This window comes from Euprymna scolopes, chromosome 13 (assembly GCF_053919585.1).
Source record: "Euprymna scolopes isolate OS-2025 chromosome 13, ASM5391958v1, whole genome shotgun sequence".
In the NCBI taxonomy this organism is placed as follows: domain Eukaryota; kingdom Metazoa; phylum Mollusca; class Cephalopoda; order Sepiida; family Sepiolidae; genus Euprymna; species Euprymna scolopes.
The window spans coordinates 69,224,201-69,247,407 of record NC_136494.1 but is presented as its reverse complement, the minus strand read 5'-3'; the positions used below and the strand labels follow the sequence as shown (position 1 = coordinate 69,247,407).

The window sequence follows — 23,207 nt, the reverse complement described above, 5'->3', positions numbered from 1 at the left end:
AAAGAGAGAGATAGATAAAAAGAAGACATTTACTGAAGCACTTTTTATAATGGACGATATTTTATCTTTTTATGTGTGGACGGAAATAAGTCACCAGAAGGTACTTCCCCTTAACAGTCGTCAATATCTCTTTTTTGCCTTAGGGTAAATAAATCCATGATAGTCCCTTGTAGATGATGAAAATAAAACCCCGAATGTTCAATCAAAGTTCTTTTGGTTATTCCCATAGTTTTGTCTCTTCAGCAGCTGAGTTCCCACTACCTTGCTTGGCAGATTTACTGGTGTGCACAATAAAGAATTGTGCACACCAGAGTCGACTTTCCAGTTGTAATCTGGCTAAACTTAGCCATGCAGCATTTCGACCTCGTGTTAGCCCATTAAAACACTTTCTTTATTGTTAGAAGAAATATTCTGTCTTTTTCCTCTAATGCACGAACGTTACTGATTCTTATGTCTTTACTGACATGTCATTCTTCTTCGACTTGTTGATAGTCGAGTCACAACATCCGGATAAATCATAACCTTCGATTGGTTAGCTCATCTCCAAACTTTCTTGATTTACAACTGTTTTAAAGTCCAGTTAAGACTATTTCCAATTTTTATCTCTTTTTTGATGAAGGCAAAGTTCACACATCTCACACCAGTGGACAGCAAATCCCCAACTCCTGAAATATTGCAAATCCTCAAAACACAAGCAGGAACTTTCCAAACCAATCAGCGAGTACAATTCAGTTTCATGATACAACAATCATCATCACATCAGAAAGAGTAATAAAGAAGAAAAAGTGGAAAAAGAGAAGAAAAAAGATTAAACAAGAATAAAATTCCAACACAAGAAGATGATAGGTGATTAACAAAATTATTTGATAATGTATTAATCCCAAAATATCGGCTATGCCGTTTTTTTTTTAGCTATGATGCTAGGTCCAATATATTAGCCATGGAGGGCTGAAAGGGTTAAATGAAGAAAACAAAAAACTTATAGTGTATACATACCTTCAAATTGAGTAAAAACCGGATTTCTGTAATTTCAAATAGTAAAGAAATAAAAATTTCTGCAAAAGAAAGTGGAGAGCTTCTAATTATTGAGTATACGAAACGTTATAAAAAGGTGACCCCCCCCCCCTCAAAAATACCACCTATGGTATTGTTAATAAAAGGAGAGTAGAAAATGGACCTTGGGTTTACTTTTGGCAGCCTCATAACTCTCGCTTTCTTATTTTGTCCTTTAGTCCTCACATTCCATAAGTTATGTTTTTGACAAAGAGGGAAGAATTTATGTTTTTAGGTCAGAATTTATCTATCACACATATATCATTAGCTAGTTTTTAACTTGGAATAATTTTTTTTATCTCTGTATGTCAAGAGGCTTCATGTCTTGCCAGGATAATTTCCATAAAAGAAGTTAATCCTTTCTGCAATTCAATCTTATTTGATATATCAAGTCTCAGTAATGAATATCCAATAGCCTTTGTTTTATTGCCATTCAATGATAAGCACATGTGGATACAACTTGCAGAATTGTCAATTCTGACATAGATCTTGGCACTGTCCTGATTTGACTTGTGATTGCCTTCTTTAATTTACTCGTAGGAAGGCTTACTCAGATTTTTTAATAAACATTTTTGAGATAACACCATAGAAAAAAAAGTCTGATAAGTATGAAACTCACTCAGAATTACATTTGCTACTAATAGAACACTTATCAAAGTGCTCCACATATCACTGAACAGTGATAAAACAAAGACTATTGAACAATCTGGTCTGTAACTTGGTGGACGTCAGGAATAGAATTAAGTTTATTTGCATCAAATATGGTTGGGTTGCAGAAAGGAATCTGAATTTTATTAATGATTTCATAAGTGGCATTTTTAGAGTTCATGCAGTATTTTACTTTACATAAGAAAATTCAATATTCATTTAACAATTTAAGCATTTTTCATGAAAAAAAAAAATAAAAATGGATGAATTAACACAAATTAAGTTAGTTTATGAAACAAAAAGTACTCCCCCTTCCTTAGAGTGGGAGAACTTATTTATCAGATATGCAACAATGTCAAAATGTGTGAACAAATAGAAAAGATTAGAATTTACATATAAGCGAACATTAGTTACTGGCCCTATTTACTTACCTCCCCACAAGGGCAAAGTTAGACACAAAATTGTTGTTTTTAATGTAGGGAAAATCCAGCTACCCCCAAACAGGGCACTCTTTACTGGGACCAAAAATTGTCTCAGTCTCAAAGGATTTCTAAAGTAAATTGGGACAAAGGTAAATGCTCAAGTATTATAATGAAATCGTCTTTTTTTTTTTACCTGATAAAATTTCATTTCCAAGTATGGAATGTTCTGGATGATACCATGTCTGCAATCGGAAATAAAAAATGTCTTACAGTAAGACAATTTGGAAAGTTACAAGTCAAATTGATTAACTGGTTGTTAATGACACTTAACACCTACATTTATGTTAAAATGTTTTTGACTCATAATGGGAGTACGACTCCAATGATTTTGACGATCGTTTATATAACTACAGCTATAATAATCAACCAGTCAGAAGCTTCAAAAGTTATTATAAAAAATGTCGAATTTTGGATTCAATCAGTTCACCACTGCCTCAGTCACAAAACAACTCAAGATCGAAACTGCATTGACTCTTCGCCGCTATCTTTCTTACTAGAAATTACTTAATACTCAAGATCGAGTCTGCATTGATTCTTTGCCGCCATCTTTGTTACTAAGAATTAGTTAACACTCAAGATCGGGACTACATTGATTCTTCACCGATTTGATTTACTGCCGCCATCTTTGTTCAACATAATGTCTCAACACTTATCAATTTATATCACTTGGTCTTCAGAGTGACCAGTCTTGATTGGAACTCTTGTGTATAATTTATTATTCTACTAAATGAGAGTTAATCAACATTTCCTCTCTTAAGGCCTTTTCCTATATACTTAATTAAAACAAAATACATGTTAAGATGGCTCAGCCAAGTATGCAACAATTAAAGCCTATTTTCTTGAACTTTTACTAGGTGGGGGTCACTACTTATCAAGGTCCAAAGGCAATTCAAGGATAAGGGTTTATGAGTGTGAGAGAGCTGATGAGACAACACAGTAATGATTGGTAATCATGGAAATTGAACAGAATTTGATTATTTAAAAGGACAACTCAACAAGAAGTTGTTTCATTGGACTTGAAGATGACTACACGGTATTGTGTTCTACAGATGGGCAATTCTTAGAAAGAAACTTTAATCATGAAATTTTCATTAGTTTTAGTCACAGATGGCGAGTAAGAGAAATTGTTGACAATGGTTGTAACAAGAGGAATTTTGTTGTGAATGTTTTACAGGAGGGGTGGGGAGACTATAGATTAAAGCTCAGTTGAGAACGTGCCATGAAAATAACAATAAAGAAGAGATAGACTTGCAATGTCTCTTCTGTGAGAAAGAAGTAGCAAGGAGGAGAAAATTATATGGCTCACGAGATTCCAAAGCTGTTTTTGTACCCTGTCAAGAATTAATGGTTTAATTTCTGTGGGTTACAAATAAGATAAAACTATTTAAGAAAAAAAAAAAGAAAAATTGATTAAACTGACTCACCTCTGCCATTAGTCTGTTTTTCATAAGTAGCTCAACTGGTAGACCAAGGATTTTTTTCACTAAGGCGTAACGAATGAAAAGTCGTCCTCTACCCTGGTGATTGGTCACCTGGAGTAAAGAAAATAAAATCAATTACTTGTTATCCACACTATTTACTTGAATGGAAATGATAAGGATGGACTTTAGAGTAAGAGGGATAAATAAAGACCTGGACAGAGATAGGTATATTTAGAATTCTATTTCTAAAATTTATTCAACCCAAGCCAACATGTTAAACCAGATTAATATATAACTGAATTTTATTGCTGTTTTGATTAGTGATGGTAATAGCATGGGAATGCTGACATTTTTTTTATTCAGATTCATTTAGCCAAGTGATAGAGTTTCCTCCCTTACACACAAATACCTACATCATGTTGTCCCTTTTGATGAGATGCATGTATATATGTACATACTAATTTTTAATATATTATATTTTACATACATCAAAATTATAAATATTTATATTAGTGTTGGAACAATTAATTAGAATTGAAAATAGAGAAAATCTGAAATTTTGTGGTATTCGAAAACAAAATAAGAAAAATTTTAGCCTAATTTTAGATTCCAAAAATGATTCTTTTAAAAAAAATATTAACTTCATTTTCTATTGCTGGTACTAATGATAAAATGATAAATATTTATTGTTCTGAAACTACTAGTCTATAGAACATAATAACATCAAAATACAATGTAAATTTATTTTACTTGAGAAATAAAACAAAAAAAAAACTTTTTTATATAAATTAACTTAGTAAGCTTTAAATAGATGCGGCTGATTTACAAGTTTGAAAACGTGTTTAAAAATGATAAATTTTGTCCAGTTCTTCAGCATTGACAATCTTACGAAAGGTGCCCAAAATGTGTGAAAACAAAACAAACTTTGAACATGAAAGACTTGGTGTGAAGTTGATTAAGGTATGAATAAATTAACGAATTTAAAGATTTTCAGGCTTCTGTGAAAGAACACACTTTGATGTCAGTTATTTTTTGGATTTTGAGTTTCCATGTCTGTGTGGTTGTAAAACAAAATAAAAGGTGGATTGAGTCGGAAACAGAAGACAATGAAATAAAAGACAAATAAAATGAGTTTTGGTTATTAATATTATTGAAACCATTTGGCTGTTTATTTGTTATCTATTTCTTCCATTAACAAGACAATCACATTTTGAGATTGTGAAAGCCAGTGAAAATTTGTCAACATAATAAAGTGTGTGTATATATATATATATATATTAGATACACATCCATCTCATTGCCCATTAGAAAATAATTTTTTTCCAATTTTAATCTGAATGTTTTCAAAGTCAGTGTTGTCTTTTTATCTTCTTTCTGACAAGAAGCATTTAGCTTTGAACTGCCATGGCCTAAAGGTTTCTTCCTTATTCCTCTTTTTGTAACCCTTATTAACTTAATAATGTAATAAAGTTCCTCTGTAACTTTATGCTTATCTTCTTAACTCATTCTATATATATATATATATATATATATATATATATGTGTGTGTGTGTGTGTGTGTGTGTGTGTAATTATTTATTATAATCTTCTATATCTATATATCTATAAAAACAGAGATGTGTGTGCCACAGACGATTTCTGATTGGCTAATCCAATAATCACATCTCCTAAAAAAGTATGGTTCGTAGGCTCTTAATTTTACCATAAAATATTATGGCTTTATTTATTGTCCATCTTGGAAGGGTTTAATTTTTTTCTAACTTGTTTATTTACAAATTAAAAAAATACGAATCTTACACAATCTTACAATCCAACCTACGACATCCACGGCCGCCATTCTGCTAGCCGCAGACACGTACACAACACGAAAACAATGTTTTGAAAATCTAGCAAAAATTAATTTTCCTGAAATTTTTCAATATTTAAAAATAAATTATGCCGGCTGATAAAATTTTTAAACTTTTTTTAAAGCTAGAAAGATAAAATTTAAAAATACTTATTTTTATGTAAAACGCGCGTTCCCTCGTGGTCTTTTCATTTCGGGTTTGTATTACTGTACACATAGATTCGAAAAAGTTGTCAAAAAACAAATATATAACAAATAAATGTTATCAAAGGCAAGATAAGTTACTTTTCTACCAAACTTCGTGTTTTTATTCAATGTAACACATTTATTCAGCTCGAAAAACGGGTGTGTATTACTGTACACATAGATTCGAAGAAGTTGATAAGATACGAAACAAAACACGCGCACACACGCACACACACTCACGTCCACTACCGTCCTTGGCTACGTCACGTTGTTATGGCAACACGATAAATACACAGTAAATTTGATTTTCTTCATTTCTACGCAAATATTACGCAATCTATATCTATCTATCTATATCTATCTATCTTCTATCTATCTATCTATATCTATATCTTCTATCTATATCTATATCTATCTATCTATCTATATCTATCTTCTATATCTATCTATCTATCTTGTATATCTATCTATCTATCTATCTTCTATCTATCTATATCTATATCTTCTATCTATATCTATATCTATCTATCTATCTATCTATATCTATCTTCTATATCTATCTATCTATCTATCTTGTATATCTATCTATCTATCTATCTATCTTGTATATCTATCTATCTATCTATCTATATATCTATCTTCTATCTATCTTCTATCTATCTATATATCTATAAAAACAGAGATGTGTGTGCCACAGACGATTTCTGATTGGTTAATCCAATAATCACATTTCCTAAAATAGTATAGTTCTTACGCTCTTAACTTTACCATAAAATATTTTGGTCTTATTTATTGTCCATCTTGGAAGGGTTTAATTTTTTTCTAACTTGTGATTTACAACTTAAAAAAATACGAAACTAACTTACAATCTAACAATCGAACCTCCGACATCACGGCCGCCATTATGAAACTAAACTAAAAAAAAAAAATACGCGCGTTCACTCGTTTTTTTGTGCATTTTTTTTGGGGGGGGGACTAATTTGGCATAATAGTGTCCATTTAATAGTATTATCTTGAAAAAATAAAAAATAAGGAAAATTACCAAAAAAAACAAACAAGAACAACAAAAGTGTGCCGTATTTTTTAAAGTTTTATTGCGTTGTTTTTATTTGCTTTTTTTTATTTCATCGGTGAAGAAAATGGCCAAACAGAAATTGTGAAGGCCAAACTGCTTAAAAAAAAAGGCCAAATTCGCGAAATTTGGCCTCGCTAAAAAAAAAAAAGGGAAATCCCCCTACTTGAACTTTCTGTTTAATTTCGCTTGTAGCGTTGATGTTTTTCTTTTTTCGCTATAAAAAAATAACTACTTGATGAAATTACGTGATTTTTTCTGTAGGGTTTGGGTACTTGTGCAGTTTTTCATTGACATTAAAAAATGGAAATATTTAAAAAAAAAATATATTGTACGTACTCGTCATGGGATAAAGTTTTCCTACAGAAAAAATCACGTAATTTCATCAAGTAGTTATTTTTTTATAGCGAAAAAAGAAAAAAATCAACGCTACAAGCGAAATTAAACAGAAAGTTCAAGTAGGGGGATTTCCCTTTTTTTTATAGCGAGGCCAAATTTCGCGAATTTGGCCTTTTTTTTAAAGCAGTTTGGCCTTCAAAATTTCTGTTTGGCCATTTTCTTCACCGATGAAATAAAAAAAGCAAATAAAAACAACGCAATAAAACTTTTAAAAATACGGCACACTTTTGTTGTTCTTGTTTGTTTTTTTTTGTAATTTTTCTTATTTTTTTATTTTTTCAAGATAATACTATTAAATGGACACTATTATGCCAAATTAGCCCCCCCCCAAAAAAAAAAATGCACAAAAATTCGAGATTTAAGGTTTTGACAAGATAATTTAGCGAATTGTCCGGACTATTGCGAGATAACCATCCATTAGTTTTTCCTGAAATTTTGCCACAAATTGTATTTCATTACATAGATGTGCATAGTAACAACATTTTTTTGTCGAAAATTCCCGTTGCGTCTCCAGATTTCATCGGTGAAGAAAAAGGCCAAACAGAAATTTTGAAGGCCAAACTGCTTTAAAAAAAAGGCCAAATTCGCGAAATTTGGCCTCGCTATTGTTTTCTGTTTGGTTAAGAATCAAGATGGCTGAATTATTAATTACTCGCTTATAAGACTATCATTACACACAAAAAAAAATATAGATTTATTTTTGGGTAAAGTTCCCCCGGGTTTTCCTTTCACTTGAGTAAATAATGGTCTTTTGTTATATATATGGCGTACTATTATCCTTATATATATGATGTTTATGTTTATAACAACATCTTAATACGGCGCTGCTGATCCATAGTCGTTTCGACTGACGGATGCCACACACATGTTTAAGTGTCTGTGTATGTCTGTGTGTCTGTGTGCATTTCCCTACGCTAAAACTCTGTCAATTTTAAGCCTAGAGATTCGAAATTTGATATACAGGGTACTGAGATTTGGGGAAATCGATGTGATAGGTTTTCGACAGAAATTTGGCGATTAAGTGGTCAATATTCAATGATTTGACCTTTGAGAACTCTACCAAACTCCTCCTACAATTTTGGGTCTAAACAGTAAACACGTGATATTTTAGATATAGATTCCTTGCACATGGATCTAACTTATTAACTTTACTTGATCCCTAAACAATAAATGTTAAGAGGTCATAATAGGGGTCAAAGTTTTAAGAAATTGACCGTTTTTTTTTCTTAGCATTAACCTCAAAACACCTGGGCAACGCCGGGCACCGATTGCTAGTATATATATATATATATATATATATATATATATATACACTTCTTGAAAGCGCTAAAAATGATTATTGGATCGAGAAAAAAACCAACATGAAGTGATTTTTATTACTAATTTCCTACTATTTTCTCTTAATGTTTAAGAAGAATTCGCGGTACTTATGCATTTATGTTACCTCGCTGGAATAATAACGTTATTATTTAGAAAGCCATTCTTAACATGGGGAGGGGAGAGTGTTTTGTAACTATTCTGTACTTTCACTGAACAATTTAAGGAACAAAAATGTCATACAAAATTGAATTTAACTCGAAAATACTATTTAAAAAATAGCACGGTAACATAGATGCACAAACACCGAATTCGCTTATCTGTAGTCTGCTACGGCAGTTTTTGTTTGGTTTTCATTTCTTTATTTATTTTTTTTTTTCGAAATGACTATGTATACAATGACTGTATATGAGGACCATGGAATTGATAGTCAAAATGATTGACTCTAACATCGATTCAGACGCCTGGAACTTTTTAAAGGTTCAATCTATGAAATCTTTAACTAGCAATAATTATATATATATATATATATATATATATATAAAGCTGAGTGTGTGTGTGTGTGTGTGTGTGTGTGTGTGTGTGTGTGTGCCTGGTCACGAATAGGCTCCTATATGGTTGACTATTTTAAAAAACTGATTACATATAATGATAGAAGATGTATCGAGGATCAGGAATGGGTATGTTTGATCTGGCAGAACGGTGGTTCATTAAAATTGTGGGTTTGCGTTCGCGCCTGCCCCCCCCCCCCAAAGTATATAAATAAAAAATGAAAAAAAAAAAAACGTTTACAAGGGTTTTTGATATAAATGTACATAAGAATACTTTGATAAGTATGTTTCAACTTAAATAGGGATGGTATAATAAAATTGTGGGGTCTGCGTTCGCGCCTATACTCCATGGAAATATGGCACAAACTTTAACAAAGACTTTTCATATCTGTTTGCATAAGTATACTTTGATAATTATGTTTCAGTTTGAAGAAATATGGTATAATAAAATTATGGGGTGTTCGTTCGCGCCTGACCTCCATAGAATGTAAATATGTCACAAAGTTTAACAAGGTTTTTTAAAAGGGGTGAAGGTCCACAATAACACCTTAACTTTAATCTTAATTCATGTTAGCTTTTATTTATTTTTTTGAGTTGAATCGTATTGTGTCGAATAAATTCACCTCATAAATTCACGTTCTTATTAAAGTGAAAGCCAAAAAAAATAAGTCAGAACTTTAGACAATTCTCGACACAAATTTTGCATAAATCTGTTTTTTTCCTTCTCCACTTGCACGTGGTACTCTTTCGAAAATAGATAAATAGATAAATAATAAAAAATAAGAACGTTACTTGTTATTGTGTCAAAAGAAGGAAAAAATCCTGCTCACGTAATTACATCTCTTTTTCAAAACATTTACATAACCTTTTTATTTTTATTTATATATCTGTTTAAGCTTTTTTTTTTGTCAGTGTACTAGAAGGAATTCAGTTGATTACAACCCTTTCTGCATGTTCTTTACATTACAATAGTACAACCCAGAATCCGACGGCGCAATACTACACTGCTCAATACTGTTCTGCTTGAAAAGGGCACCATTTTCTTCTTATTCATATTTAAATCGATTCTTTGCTTTAAAAAACTAAAGTAATTACGTGTTTATTTTTTTAATATCCCATTTTGCTGTTTTGGATTATTTTACTAAAGTAAGTAAAGCTTCATTATTTTTCAAAACTGTTTTTGTTTCTTTGTTTTTTGATATTTCATCGATATTATTTAGTAAGAGTGTTTAGAAGAAAAGCCAACAAACGACTACCTGAAAAAATAAATATACAAAAAATAAATGTTACCACAGTCAATAAAAGTTCAATTCATGTTTTTGTTTTTTTAAATAGTTTTTAATGCTCTTTACTTGAAATAATTTCAACGAATCAAAATTAAAACGAAATTTGAGGCGATAACTACTTAAATGAATTTTTATATAAACTATACATGCCATAATCGAATATTCCTCAAGTACAAAATAACGGAAAACATTAAAATATGTTTAGAAATATTCCTTACGTTGATGGAACTCTCTTAAATTGTTAACACAGAATGTTCAGGTACCCCACCCCTCCTTCAAATTGAAAACAGGGCTCTCCATTTCAAAGTCGCTGCCATTTTGATTTTTTTAAAACCGGTTCGTGAATTAAAAAAAAAAAAAATTTTTTTTACCAACTACTTAAAAATACAAATCAATGAACTTTTCTTTCATAAAAGTAACTTTATTGACTATGGTAACATTTATTTCTTGTATATTTATATTATTATGTATATAACATTTTCTCTTTATGAGGGAACATCATTTTGTTGGTCACTCTTGGCTACGAATGGAAACAAAGTTGATATAAAAAAATATATTTTCGCGAAAATTATCTTTACTTTCATCATATTTTGCTTAGGGTAAAATTTTTGAGTATCAAAATCTATCTCTTTACAACTCCCTCCTTTTCATAACCTATCATACTTTCATCAATCACAGTCCATTTTCTGTAGGCTGTTTTTGAACCCAGTCAACGACGGGTACTTCTGCTAGTAATTATTAAATACCTACGGACACTAGTGTTTCATTCTTTTGGGAATCATCACTCCAGAGTGTCACAATTAACACCAGCCAATAGATCCGAACCCGGCAACAGAAGCCATCCTTGGCTCCATTAGCAAGGACCTAATCCATTCGGCTGCCGTTAACTGCAAGAAATGCTGTTGAATTTAAACATTTATTTTTTAAATACTTTTTAACGTCTGTCAGAGTGATCTAATCATTATATGATGATATATATATATATATATATATATATATATAAGAATAATGGAAATAGTATTCCGATGAAATAGAGAGATAAAAAAAAAAAAAAAAAAAAAAAAAAAAAAAAAAGAAACAAACCAAGTTCATCAATGTTTCATCTTTATTGCAAAACTTCCTCTGAATGAATGAAATTAAGACAACAAAACACCAGTACAAATATTTGAAAATATATTTTTATATTTTCAAATATTTGTACCGGTGTTTTTGTGTTTTTTTCTTAATTTCATTCATCCAGAGGAAGTTTCGCAATAAAGATGAAACATTGATGAACACATAACTAAGTTTGTTCTTTTTCAGCTCTCTCTCTATATATATATATATCTATATACATACACACACACACACCTATTTTGAAGAAATTTAAATATTTAATGAATTAAAAATTAATTACAAGTTTTTATTAACTTTTGTTTCATAAAACTTTTGTTATCATAGATTAGCACCCTCAAACAAAATTATTCCTTACAAATTCCCTACACCAGCCTACATACATTTTCCTCATCCAAACTTATTTATTCATGATAACATTTTTTTGTCTTGTCAGATGAACTTTTATAATAATTTCTTCATCAAGGCACACAAACATTAAGTAACTACTTTCATTATTAACACCTTTCCATTATTTGTTCAACAAAACTTTAAATAAAGTTGGTTAATTAAGTTAAAAAAGAGTTTGTGATTTGTTTACTTTTTTACAGGTATACTTAATAATACTAGCCTTCAAAGCCAGAGATATGCAAATAAATTTCAAAAGCTGCATATAAATTCTTTTTTTGATATTAAATTTCTATCATACTTACTTTTTTACATTCTTTTACGATATCAGTAACCATACTGAAAATTGGATTCATCCTGTTAAATTAAAATAAAAAAGCTTTATAAACAAAAAAGGTAACTCAAGTGGTAATCATACCTCTTCCAAGGTTCAAGAGACAAAGTTAATTTACTAGATTAAAAACTAGACTGAATCAAAATTTGCAATATTTTTTTTTTTACTTATTTAATTTTACTAATTGTTGGAGACGCCTCTCCATGGGATTAATCGACTATCTCATGACGTCACTTCCTCTGGTGACATCACTTCTGATAACGAGTACCGGTCCCCGGCAGTCAGAGTTTGGTACGCGGCTAAGCAGATCGTGTGCAAAACCCCCAACAGTTGAGGAATGGTATTGCTCAACCCGCCTTGCCTGTAATATATGTGAATACATGTTTGTTTCTAAGAGTCCTGTGTTCCTTTCGTTTATTACCATTTAACACCATAACACTAATGTTATAAAGGTGCCAGACCATCCTGAACTAAATGATTGCTACTTACCTTGGAAAATAACAGGTAACCACTGCTATTACTCAGAAGAAGACAATAGCATTTTTCACAATTTTTGAGATAAAGATAGATTATTTGGACTATTATTCTCATTGTGGTTAGCATATTCATGTTATCATGTGATGTTAATATACCCTATTTAAGGAATAGATGGACTATTCTAGACACTATGAATAGAGTAACAACTAAGTCATAGCCACAGTATCGGATGTAGACTTTCTGTAACATACTATTTACTGTTTTGTTACTATGTACAAGTTTTGAATAAATGGATGTTTTTTTTAGCAAAAACATGCATTCAAATTAAAAATTACAAAGAAGCAAAATAATTTGAACAGATAAGAGCTGCTTAACTACAACACTCATATTTTTTGGAATCTTCGGACTACTGTTCTCATCTTGAGTGTTATTTTCACGTTTCAGTCAATGTAACCTCTGTAAGAACCCTTGGTGCAGTGGTTAAAGTACTTGTAAAAATCAATTGTAAAAGTAATATTCTCCTGAAGGTTGGAGGTTCAATTCCCAGTGTAGGCAACCAAAAAATACAATTGCAAATTACTTAGGACCTTCATCCAGTCATATCCGATGGATGAAGACCATGCTACCTCCGTGAAGTAAATAAAGGGTTCTGTACAAAATTCCGTCCATATGCCCCGAGTTTGAGAGAAACACTCCCAAAGTTGAACAGAAACATTTCAGAGTTCGACAAGATACATCTGAAGAAGGTGCAAGGTTACATCAACCCAAATGTTGTAAAAATAACACTAAAGATGAGAACAGTAGTCCAAATAATATTTTTTTTTTTTTTAAATCAAAAACGTAATACAACGCTCATTTCATTTTATTCTTGATTAACAAAGGTGAAAAAAATCAGTAAATATTTTTAATCCACAATAAAATATAATAGATTATATTTACACTGGTTCCTAGATGTTTACCCAAGAATCAGAACAAGACCAATCCACAAAACATTAAGTCACAGATTTCTGTATTCTATTATTCTTGCTTTTTCCATATGACAATACATATGTACATATATATAAGTTTTTCATGTAAATAACATAAACTAACACTAAAGAAAGAGAAATGTTTCTATGCTTGACATCATCAAGTAGTGTGGATCCTTCTTTTCTTATACACACACACGCATTTTATATATGTGTGTGTGTGTGTGCATTTTTAGCCATTATTTAAGAAATGATCTTTTGACATATTTAAACTATTGTGATGTAACCGTCCTAGGAAGCGATTGAGCTCCCTACTGGTGGGAGGCTGAGGCTCCTGATTGTTTTGGTGAAAACGATAATTTGACGGGAAAATAGGGGATTCCCCTGAGGTGACGTAATTAGTGACCATTGGTCCAGGAAGTAGCCTCGACCCACCCCATCACCTCACTACATAAGCGAGTCCCCATGCCTAAATCGCAAAATCAGCAGTGGAGCTGAGATTTTCAAGAGAGCCAAATACCATCAAAGGGTCGTCACCCACCTCTCTTCCCCCACATCCTTCCACTGCCATCTCGAGAGAGAAGAATCAATCTATTGTTATCGTTTTTGGCTCAGTGGAGTCTGGTAAAATACGGACAATTGTATATAAGTAAATATTGTGTATATCTATTTTGAATTAACCAGTAGAATAGTTAACCGAGTTTGTCTTTCTTTTGTGTGCATGAGATTTATTCACTTCCAGCGGCATATCAACCCGAAGGTGAAATCAACTCAGACCAAATCGATCAATGGGTCCTACTGCGCGATATCTAATGAAGGATTCCCTGTGAAGGACGAGCACTGGTCACATTCGGTTCGTGACCGAGCATAGGTCACATTTGGGTGGCTTGCGACAGGGATAGCTTCACATTGGTTCCATGACCGCGCATAGGTCACACTATCACATGGAGCAAAAAAAATGAAATAAAATTTTTTATAGAAATATGCAATTATTTTTGTTTTTTATTCATTATATTTTGCTTGAAAGTGTTGGATAAACTCTGGATAAAAATCGGTTTCAGGACATTGAAAGATAGTGGATAAAGTTCTTAAAAGAAATATGTTAAGTACATTGTCTGACGACTTTTTCATTGTTTCTGGCACAAGTCAATCATCTGAAACAAGAAATTCTGGTGCAATAAATTACTTGGAATTCAGTAGATGCTGAATATGTATTCAATACTTTAGATAGATCAAATATATTATAACAATTTTATTCTGAGTAAGTCTTTAGTGGAATCGAACTGTACTCAGTACATCAGATGGAAAATGTGTGTAATTACTAAGCGGTATAGAGACGGTTGTCAAGAGGAGATATAGAAATTTTAATATAAAGATCCTACACGCTTTCATCATTTGATTTTATATGCCTCTAACCAATGCCGTGTAGCCCTGCTAGTCTACTATATAAAGGGCAGTTATCTGTGAGTGTGTATATGTATGTATGTCCAGCTAAACATCTAAAGCTACAAAACGGACATCCACAAAGTTAGTATTTTCTTGGTCAGCATTGCTCTGGATGAATAATATCTAAAATTTATAAAAAATATTCTGGGTTAGCTTTTCATTGCATGGGGGAGTCAGTTTTTTTTTTGCAATGTTATTATATACTAAATTGGAAAGAAAATGCCAATTCATTCCTCAAGAAATCTATTATATAAATGAAGAATGGGTTGGGTAGAAGAGAAAGAGTAGGTGGGAAAGTGAAAGGAGAGAAAGAGTAAAAGATAGATACAAACAGAGAGAGGGACAGATATAGAAATTTTAATGGAAATGTTACACTTTTTCTCTCAGGCAATGCTGGATAACCCTACTATTATTATATATAAGAGAGAGAGAGAGAGAGAGAGAGGGGGGGATGGGGGTAGATATATATAAATATATGTTTACCTTTGGTTTGATGGGTTATCAAGAAGTTTATTTATCCAACACCAGTAATCTGTTTTTGAAAACCAGCCACCATTTTCTAAAAGAAAATTTTTCAACATTTAAAAAAAAAAAAAAAAGAAGACATATAAAAAATATATATTCAGGCTAATTAGCCTCAGTTATGTTTAGTGAAGTCCGTTCATCATAGTGGATACTCAGATAGCATATGATATTTTTTTAATTATTTGCCACATACACATGTTTCATCATTTTCTGGAAATCATGTAGAAGATAATTGTTCTGTCTGTCACACAATTTGAAACCCCCAAGCCGAAGTTAGAATTTTAACTTGTCTGAACATATAGGATCATGCAGCCAACCCAACAACTGCAGTGAAAGGAAGAAAATTAAGCAATAGAATATATCTAGAAAATTGTCATAAATATCGTTTGACGACTCAATTTGACGATACCCTCCAAGACATTTCAACAAAAATTAAACAACTAGCCATGGTACACTCCTGAATATGCTGCTGCCATTGCTCATTGAAACCACTACTTCAACTGCTTTAAATGCAATGTTTTGCAACACAAGTTGCTTTTAGGACTGACAGTAATCAATGTAAAAGAATTATAGAAAATGTGATGGAGCTATATGCTCAATCCATCAAGTCCAAAGTAGAAAAACAGAGTCTTGGGTCTCATGAGTTTGGCATATAACAAACAAAATCCTGAATAAGTGCCCTTCCTCAATCCCAACTATCATCAATGTGCCGAAGGTGATCTCATTAGCATCTGACAAAGTCAAACTCTTTGCCAAGAACTTTGCATCAAACTCAACCCTATGCGATCAGGGTCACCTACCACCTGAATTTCCTCCCAAGACTGAAAATAACCTAAGCCACATCCATATATATATATAAATTTTACATAAGCATCCCCACTTATCAAGGCCCAGAGGCCACTCGAGGATAAGAGTTAAAGAGTGTACAATAGTCAATTGGACAATATAGTAATTATTAGTAATGGAAATTCGGTAAATTTGTTTACTTAAGTGGAACAGCTCATCAAGAACTTGTTTACATTAGACTTGAAGACAACCATATTGGAGTGAGCCGGAAAGCAGGCAAATGGAAGACAGTTCCACAGGCGTGCAGTTCTAAGAAAGAAACTTTGTTCATGGAATCTATGATCTGTTTGTGATGTTGTCACACTCATCAAAAACCTTGATGCCAATAAATCAACTGGTCCTGACAATATTCAAGTTATAGTACTCAAAAAGCTACAACTGGAACTAATACCAATTCTTACAAAGCCGTTCAATCGATGCCTAAAGGAGAAATGCTTAAACCTTAAAAATATTTTTAAATACTGGTGATCGGTCTTCAGCATTTCAATACAAAAGAATTAGTCTCCTGTGCATCATGAGTAAGTCGCTTGAATTCATATTAAAATAGAGCAATTGTCAACTATCTCAGCAAAAATAACCTACTCAGTGACAAGCAATATGGTTTCCATCCCTAGAGATCTACAGCTGATGTACTGGCTGTAATTTCACATAGGATCAGTGAATTTATCAACGGAGGAATTTTCTCTAGATCAACATTTCTTAACATATCAAAGGCATTTGACAGGGTTTGGCATAACGGTCTCCTTCACAAGATCTACAGCTATGGAATGTCTGTAAATGTCTTCTCAACCATCGATTCCTTCCTCTCCGACAGGTTTATCCAAGTAGTCATCGATGTACAAAAGTCAGGAACTCAAGGATTCATACTGGGCCAAACTCTCTTCTTTATCTTCACCAATGATCTCCAAAACGACACTATGATTTATGGTAACCCAAAATATGTGAGCCTCTTTTCTCCGACCTTGTGCACGTGGTGCAATGTGCCAAAAGATGTTTGGTTAATTTCAATGCATCCAAAACCGAGCTTCTATCTTTTCACAACAACACCGATCACTACTGATCACAATTGATATGATTGGCTCTTGTTTCAAAGAAGCACCCTGCTTCAATAAGTTCTGGAACTGACCTTCATCCCCAACCTGAAATGGAAAACTTACATCAAATCTGTTACCAAAGCCACAAGAAAAAATATTACATCATTCTACTGCTCCAGAAGGTATCTCACTCCCAATACAATTCTCTACCTGTATCAGAGCTAAATACACCCTAAAATGGAGTACTGTCGCTACATCTAGAGGGAAATTGCTTGGAACACCATATCCTGGTTTCACAGAGTTCAAAACCCAGTAGGCGATGCCATTTTCTCCTCCTTGCCGTCTCTTTCCCCACAGAAGAGATGCGACCCTGCCTCTGTTCTACTGTTATTTTCATGGCAAGTGCTCGTCTGAGCTTCATTCAATGAACTTACAAAAAAAAAAAAAAAAAGCACTCGTCAAACTACAACCACTACCAACAATTTGCTTTCGCTCAGTGCCTAAATGTAAATGCAAATTTCCTAAACAAGCTTCTTTCCTAGAATTGCCTGCCTGTGGAACTGTTGACTGGCCTGCTTCCCAGCTGACTAAAACATTGTCATCTTCAAGCCCAATGTGAACAAATTTTTGCTATCCAGGCCCCTTAATTCCCACCAAACATGATCACTGAGCAGTCCACTTTACACTCATTAATACTTATCCTCAAATGGCCTGCAAACCTTGATAAACTGACCACTTTACACTCATTAATTCTTATCCTCAAGTGGCCTTCAAGCCTTGAGAAATGTCGACTTCATTGTAAAAATAAAAAAATTTGCATGATACAATATATATAAATAATTATATCTGTATTTTCAGAAAAAAAAATCAACTTAAACCAAACAAATTAAAAAAATATTACTTTATTATTTTAATTATATCAAATATAAACGTTTCATTCTTAACTTATTTTTTTATCAGTATTGCTCCAGACAAAACATGAAGCCGCTTGATATATGGTACTAAAAATAAATACTACTTACAGGTCAAAAACTAGTCAACGATGTATTAGATGGACAGAGTCTAACTAAGAAAACAGCAATTCTTCTCACTTTGTCAGAAACATCATTCATGGAATGTGAGGACTAAAGGACGAAATAAGGGAAGCAAAACTCACAAGTTTCTTAATTTGGGAGATGAGGATTAGTTATTCGTATTATTTGGAATCTTTGGACTACTGTTCTTGTGAAAATGAGGCTCAAGATGAGAAGAGTAGTCCAAATAATACAAAAACTCATAAAATTGTTGAAAGTAAACGCAATGTCTACTTTTTACTTTTCTTATGTCTCATAAATATATAAAATATAATGATCAAGTTGTAAGAATATAAAATTACAATACAAAGAAACTTCATAATACTAAAGTTAGAATATTGACCAGTTTCAACACTGGCCCAGATCTTTCTTCATGTAATTTATAAAAAAATGTATTTGAGATAATCCAGTAAAGTCTGATTCTGAAGAGTTTGTAGCTAGCATGATTAAAATAATAAATTAATACGTTCTGGAACTTTGTTTTCATTAAAATTGTATTTTCTTTCTGAAATAGTAAATAGAATTATTATAACATTTTCCATTGGAGAAAAGAGTTGATTAGAGTATAAGGTTAAGTAGAAATTACCTAAAATATCAAACATTGTTGAAATAATTATTCAATTATTTGAAATAAATTTCATTGAATATCTCTCTCTCTCTCTATATATATATATATAGGGCGTCCCAATAAAATGTATACACTCTTTAAATAATCTCAGCTTGCTACATGAATATGCTATTACCACATTCCCAAGAGATGTTTAGGAATAAAGAATGGCACTTCCAGCAGGATGAAGCACTTCCCCACTATCATCAAAACATAAGAGCATATCTTGATAGTCACCTGCGAAACAAATAGTTAGGACGAAGTATTGAGTACTGTCAATGCTCACCGGATTTGACCCCCTCCCACCCAATGGATTTGGGGGGGGGGGTCATGTTAAACACAGGGTTTATGCCACAAAACGAGCTACAATAAATGAGTTGAAAGCAACCATTGAAAGAAGATGTGTCAACATACCAATTGAACTGATTAGCAATGTTTTTGATTCAATCAGTGAGCGTTTTCAGCTGCTCATGGACCACAATAGCCAATAATTTGAACACTTTCGATAATTAGCTGGTTTCTATATTTGTTCACAGTATTTTGTATGTATGAAACTTTTCTTTCTTAAAATAAATGTCGGTTTTATGGTCATTTAAAGAGTGTATACATTTTATTAGGGCACCCTGTATAAATTAAATAAATTTTCAATAGTTACTGTTAAAAAAAAAAAAAAAAAAAAAAAGCTGCTTATTCATACAATTTTTTCTGCCCATTTCAAAAGATACATTCTTTTAATTGATAATTAATAAATTCAAGAAAGATACGTTTTCAAAAGGTTTTCAATAAAGTTTTAGTCTCAATCAAATTAAACCACTAAAAATCTAAAATTAAAACCGTCAACCTCAATATTTTTGGAATAAAACCAATCAAAAATAAAATTCAAGCAATTTCAAAAGGCACTTGAAAAAAATTGAATGAATAAAAAAAATTTTTTTTTTTTTTTTTTTTTTTACAAGAGTCACCACTTATCAAGGCCTGGAGGCCACTCCAGGATAAGGATTACTAAGTGTAAGGTGATCACTGAGACAACAGCATAGTGATCATTAGTGGTGAAAATCGGGTATAATTTGATTCAGAGGGTGGCACAAGAACTTGTTTACATTGGACTTGAAGATGATTCTATGTAGTTAGCTGGAAAGCAGACAATTGGAACATAGTCCTTCAGGTGGGCAGCTCTAGGAAAGAATTTTTGTTCATGGAATTTATGTTTAGATTTAAACACAGATAGAGAGTGGGGTAAATTGTTGACATTGGTTATAGCTAGACGTGTGTTGGTGCAAAATATTGCAGGAGGGGAGACTATAAATTGAAGCTTGGATGAGCACTTGCCTCTTTCATTAGTTCTTTTTTGTTAACAAGAGAATACACAGAAATTGTTTGAATCTTCTTTTATATTATTACTCCGTTTCAACTGGTTTTATCGATTCGATTTCCATGCCTCCATTCAGTCTCAAAAGACAAAGGATTCCTTCTGGAGGGACAGTTGCAGGTGTAATTCTGAGGCAAGGGTTGCACAATCCTCGACCACACCTCTCCTGAATCCGCACCGTTTGAGTCCAGTGGCAAGGAGAAGTCTAGGAAGACTGAAAACAATGCCAAAATAAGTGGAGAGCACATACAGCACCTGGAAATCCCAAATGGTCACCCATTTAGTACTGAGCAGATTTAATGTTGCTTAACAGTGGGAACTGATGTGTCAACATGATTATGTCGTATGCTGGTTTTATAGAGAATTTTTAAAGCTCCTCATGATCTAGACCAATTCGCAAGCCTTAAGCAACATGGACCCATCCTCATGAGAACAAACTGTTAGGGACTGAAATAAGTGGAGAAGAATAACACATACATTGTTGAATTTGAGAAGAAGTGGCGGGAAAAATGAGAAGTAAAGTGAAGCAGAAGAGAGTAGTATAAACAACACCATTCTTCCCTGTGAACAGCAGCACTTCCACCATTCAAGTCATTATATCATTCATAAACATTAAGAAGATAGAACAAAAATGACAGAACTCAATATTCAGATAGAGATTATCCCACTGAATTCTAAATATTCACCTGCTATCTCATACACTCCAACCAAGAGATCATTTTAAGATTCTGAGCATCCCTTTAAATGCAATTGTTTGTATCTCTCTTGCACTTTGCTCACCAGATACATTTTCTAGATAATTTTGGAAATTCTTTTTCAACTTGAATGAAATATGTTTTTCTTCAGACTCCACAATTATTAATTTGGTCCCTGAGGACACTAAATATATTACATGTTTTGCTATAACATGGTTAAGGTAATATTAATCAGAATATATAAGGCTTGTACATATACATTTGGTTCTGTCTATGTTTAATTGGGACATACAGACAGAAGAAAACTTTTAAATAATACACTATTTATACTTATCAGGTGTTGCCCAACATTCTGTAATGTCAGATTTGTTTATCCTTTTTTTTTTTTTTGTTGCTTTGTAGATTTTTAAAGGGATACACTGAAAGAATTAAAATTCTAGTTTCATAGTTTGCTTATTAAAATATTAGATTAATAAAAAAAAAAAACAAGTGAAGCACGTATGGTCCCCTTGTGAGTGCAGTGAATGAGGCATAAAAAAAATGACTAAGTTCAGTACTCCCCCTCAATTAAGCTCCAAAAGTCCCCAGAGGATATCAAATCCTGGTGAAAATGAACAAACGGTGCAGTTTTAGGCCTTCACATGTGTAAATTTGAGTTCAGCACCATGCAAAACTGCTAAATAGACATACACAGAAAACTTTGGACAAATATGGTAAAATAGTCCCAGAAATGGAGTGTTTTTATTAGCCTTAAAAGAGCCCCTGCGGCACACCCACGAGTTATCATGAAGTATAAACAAACAAAATTATATAGAAATCAGTTAGTTACAACTTTTCTGAAAGTTTTATAAAAATCCAAGGCATCAATTTTTTTAATAAGCACAAAAGTGTCAATTTTAGCCATTTTAACCTGAAAGGCACCCCTGGAGGGGGGATGAGCAACCGGAGCTTTCCCGGAAAATCCACTCTGTTATTTTTTTTACTCATGTCATGTTTAATGTTTGTGCAAAATTTCCAAAAAATTCCAAGGCATAATTCTTGAGAAAAGTGCGAACAGATGAACGGACAAATGGACAAAAAGACAAAGGTGAATTTACAGGTCCACCCTCCTTTTGTCGGGGGACCAACAATAATGTGCATGCCACGCATAGGCAAGAGGCATACATAGAAACTCACACACTGGTAATATAGTATGAAGAAGAGAAAAGATTATCCTGTAAAGGAATTAACTTACTTTTTACCATTCAAGTGAAAAATTAAGAGTTATGTCCCATATATTCTTTAAGTTATTCTTATGAAATGAAAAGAGAAACAACAAAAAAACAAAAAACATAAAACAACTTTTTAGGTCATTATTTAAATGAATCTCCATGATAACAATCCTCCTATCTGGAATAACTATTTTTTCAAAGAAGTGAAACAGATTGCTTTCTTGCAAAGAACACTGTAGAAGGAAAATGAAGACCAATTGGCTTGTCATAATCAAATATTAATACCCCGGATACATTGCAATTTGGATCTAACTTTGAAAAATTCCACAAGATATAACTTCATATATTAAATTATAAAAAGGTTTAAACACCTTAGTATTACTCATTAGTCAAATCTAAGTCCTTATTTATATTTAACTAGCCTGGGTGGCCGGCATTGCTAGGGTGTTTGGAGGTGCATGTTGAGAAAACAAAAAGTGGTAGTTGGCAGGCAGACTCAAACCCATACTGCAAAGGAGGAAAAGAATGTGAAAAAAAAAAAAAAAAAAAAAAAAAAACGTGTAGTCCCTGCTGTTCGTCCATCACTAAACCGGAAGTGGCGAAGGTTCAAATTAAGGCTAATCAATCGAAAAGAGGGGATGACTTTAAAAAATATCGGCGAAAAAAGCAACTCCTCCTTGTAGAAAAGTGCCCAGTTGAGGGGTAAGAAATTAATGTTTTTAGCCATTTTTTGATATTTGTCGTCTGAAGGGTAGAGCTTCAAAACGATACTGATCTTGTGAAATTCCGTCGCTTCTATCAAAAGTTTTTAGCAGACATACAAACATACACACATACATACGAACATTTAAATAGACAGGT

General features: G+C 32.6%; 1 protein-coding gene across 2 annotated transcripts in view; it reads right to left on the bottom strand.

The window, feature by feature from the left end:
* LOC145292061 (uncharacterized) overlaps nt 1-23,207 on the bottom strand; it is a 146,263-nt gene that overhangs the window by 99,020 nt on the left and 24,036 nt on the right. For both annotated transcript variants that reach the window (XM_080138109.1, XM_080138110.1), the window contains 5 exons: nt 15,470-15,545; nt 12,067-12,118; nt 3,608-3,715; nt 2,317-2,365; nt 997-1,055 (listed from right to left, as the gene is read on the bottom strand). In XM_080138109.1, the coding sequence (XP_079994235.1) occupies nt 997-1,055; nt 2,317-2,365; nt 3,608-3,715; nt 12,067-12,118; nt 15,470-15,545 (344 nt within the window). The remainder of the gene's footprint in view (nt 1-996; nt 1,056-2,316; nt 2,366-3,607; nt 3,716-12,066; nt 12,119-15,469; nt 15,546-23,207) is intronic.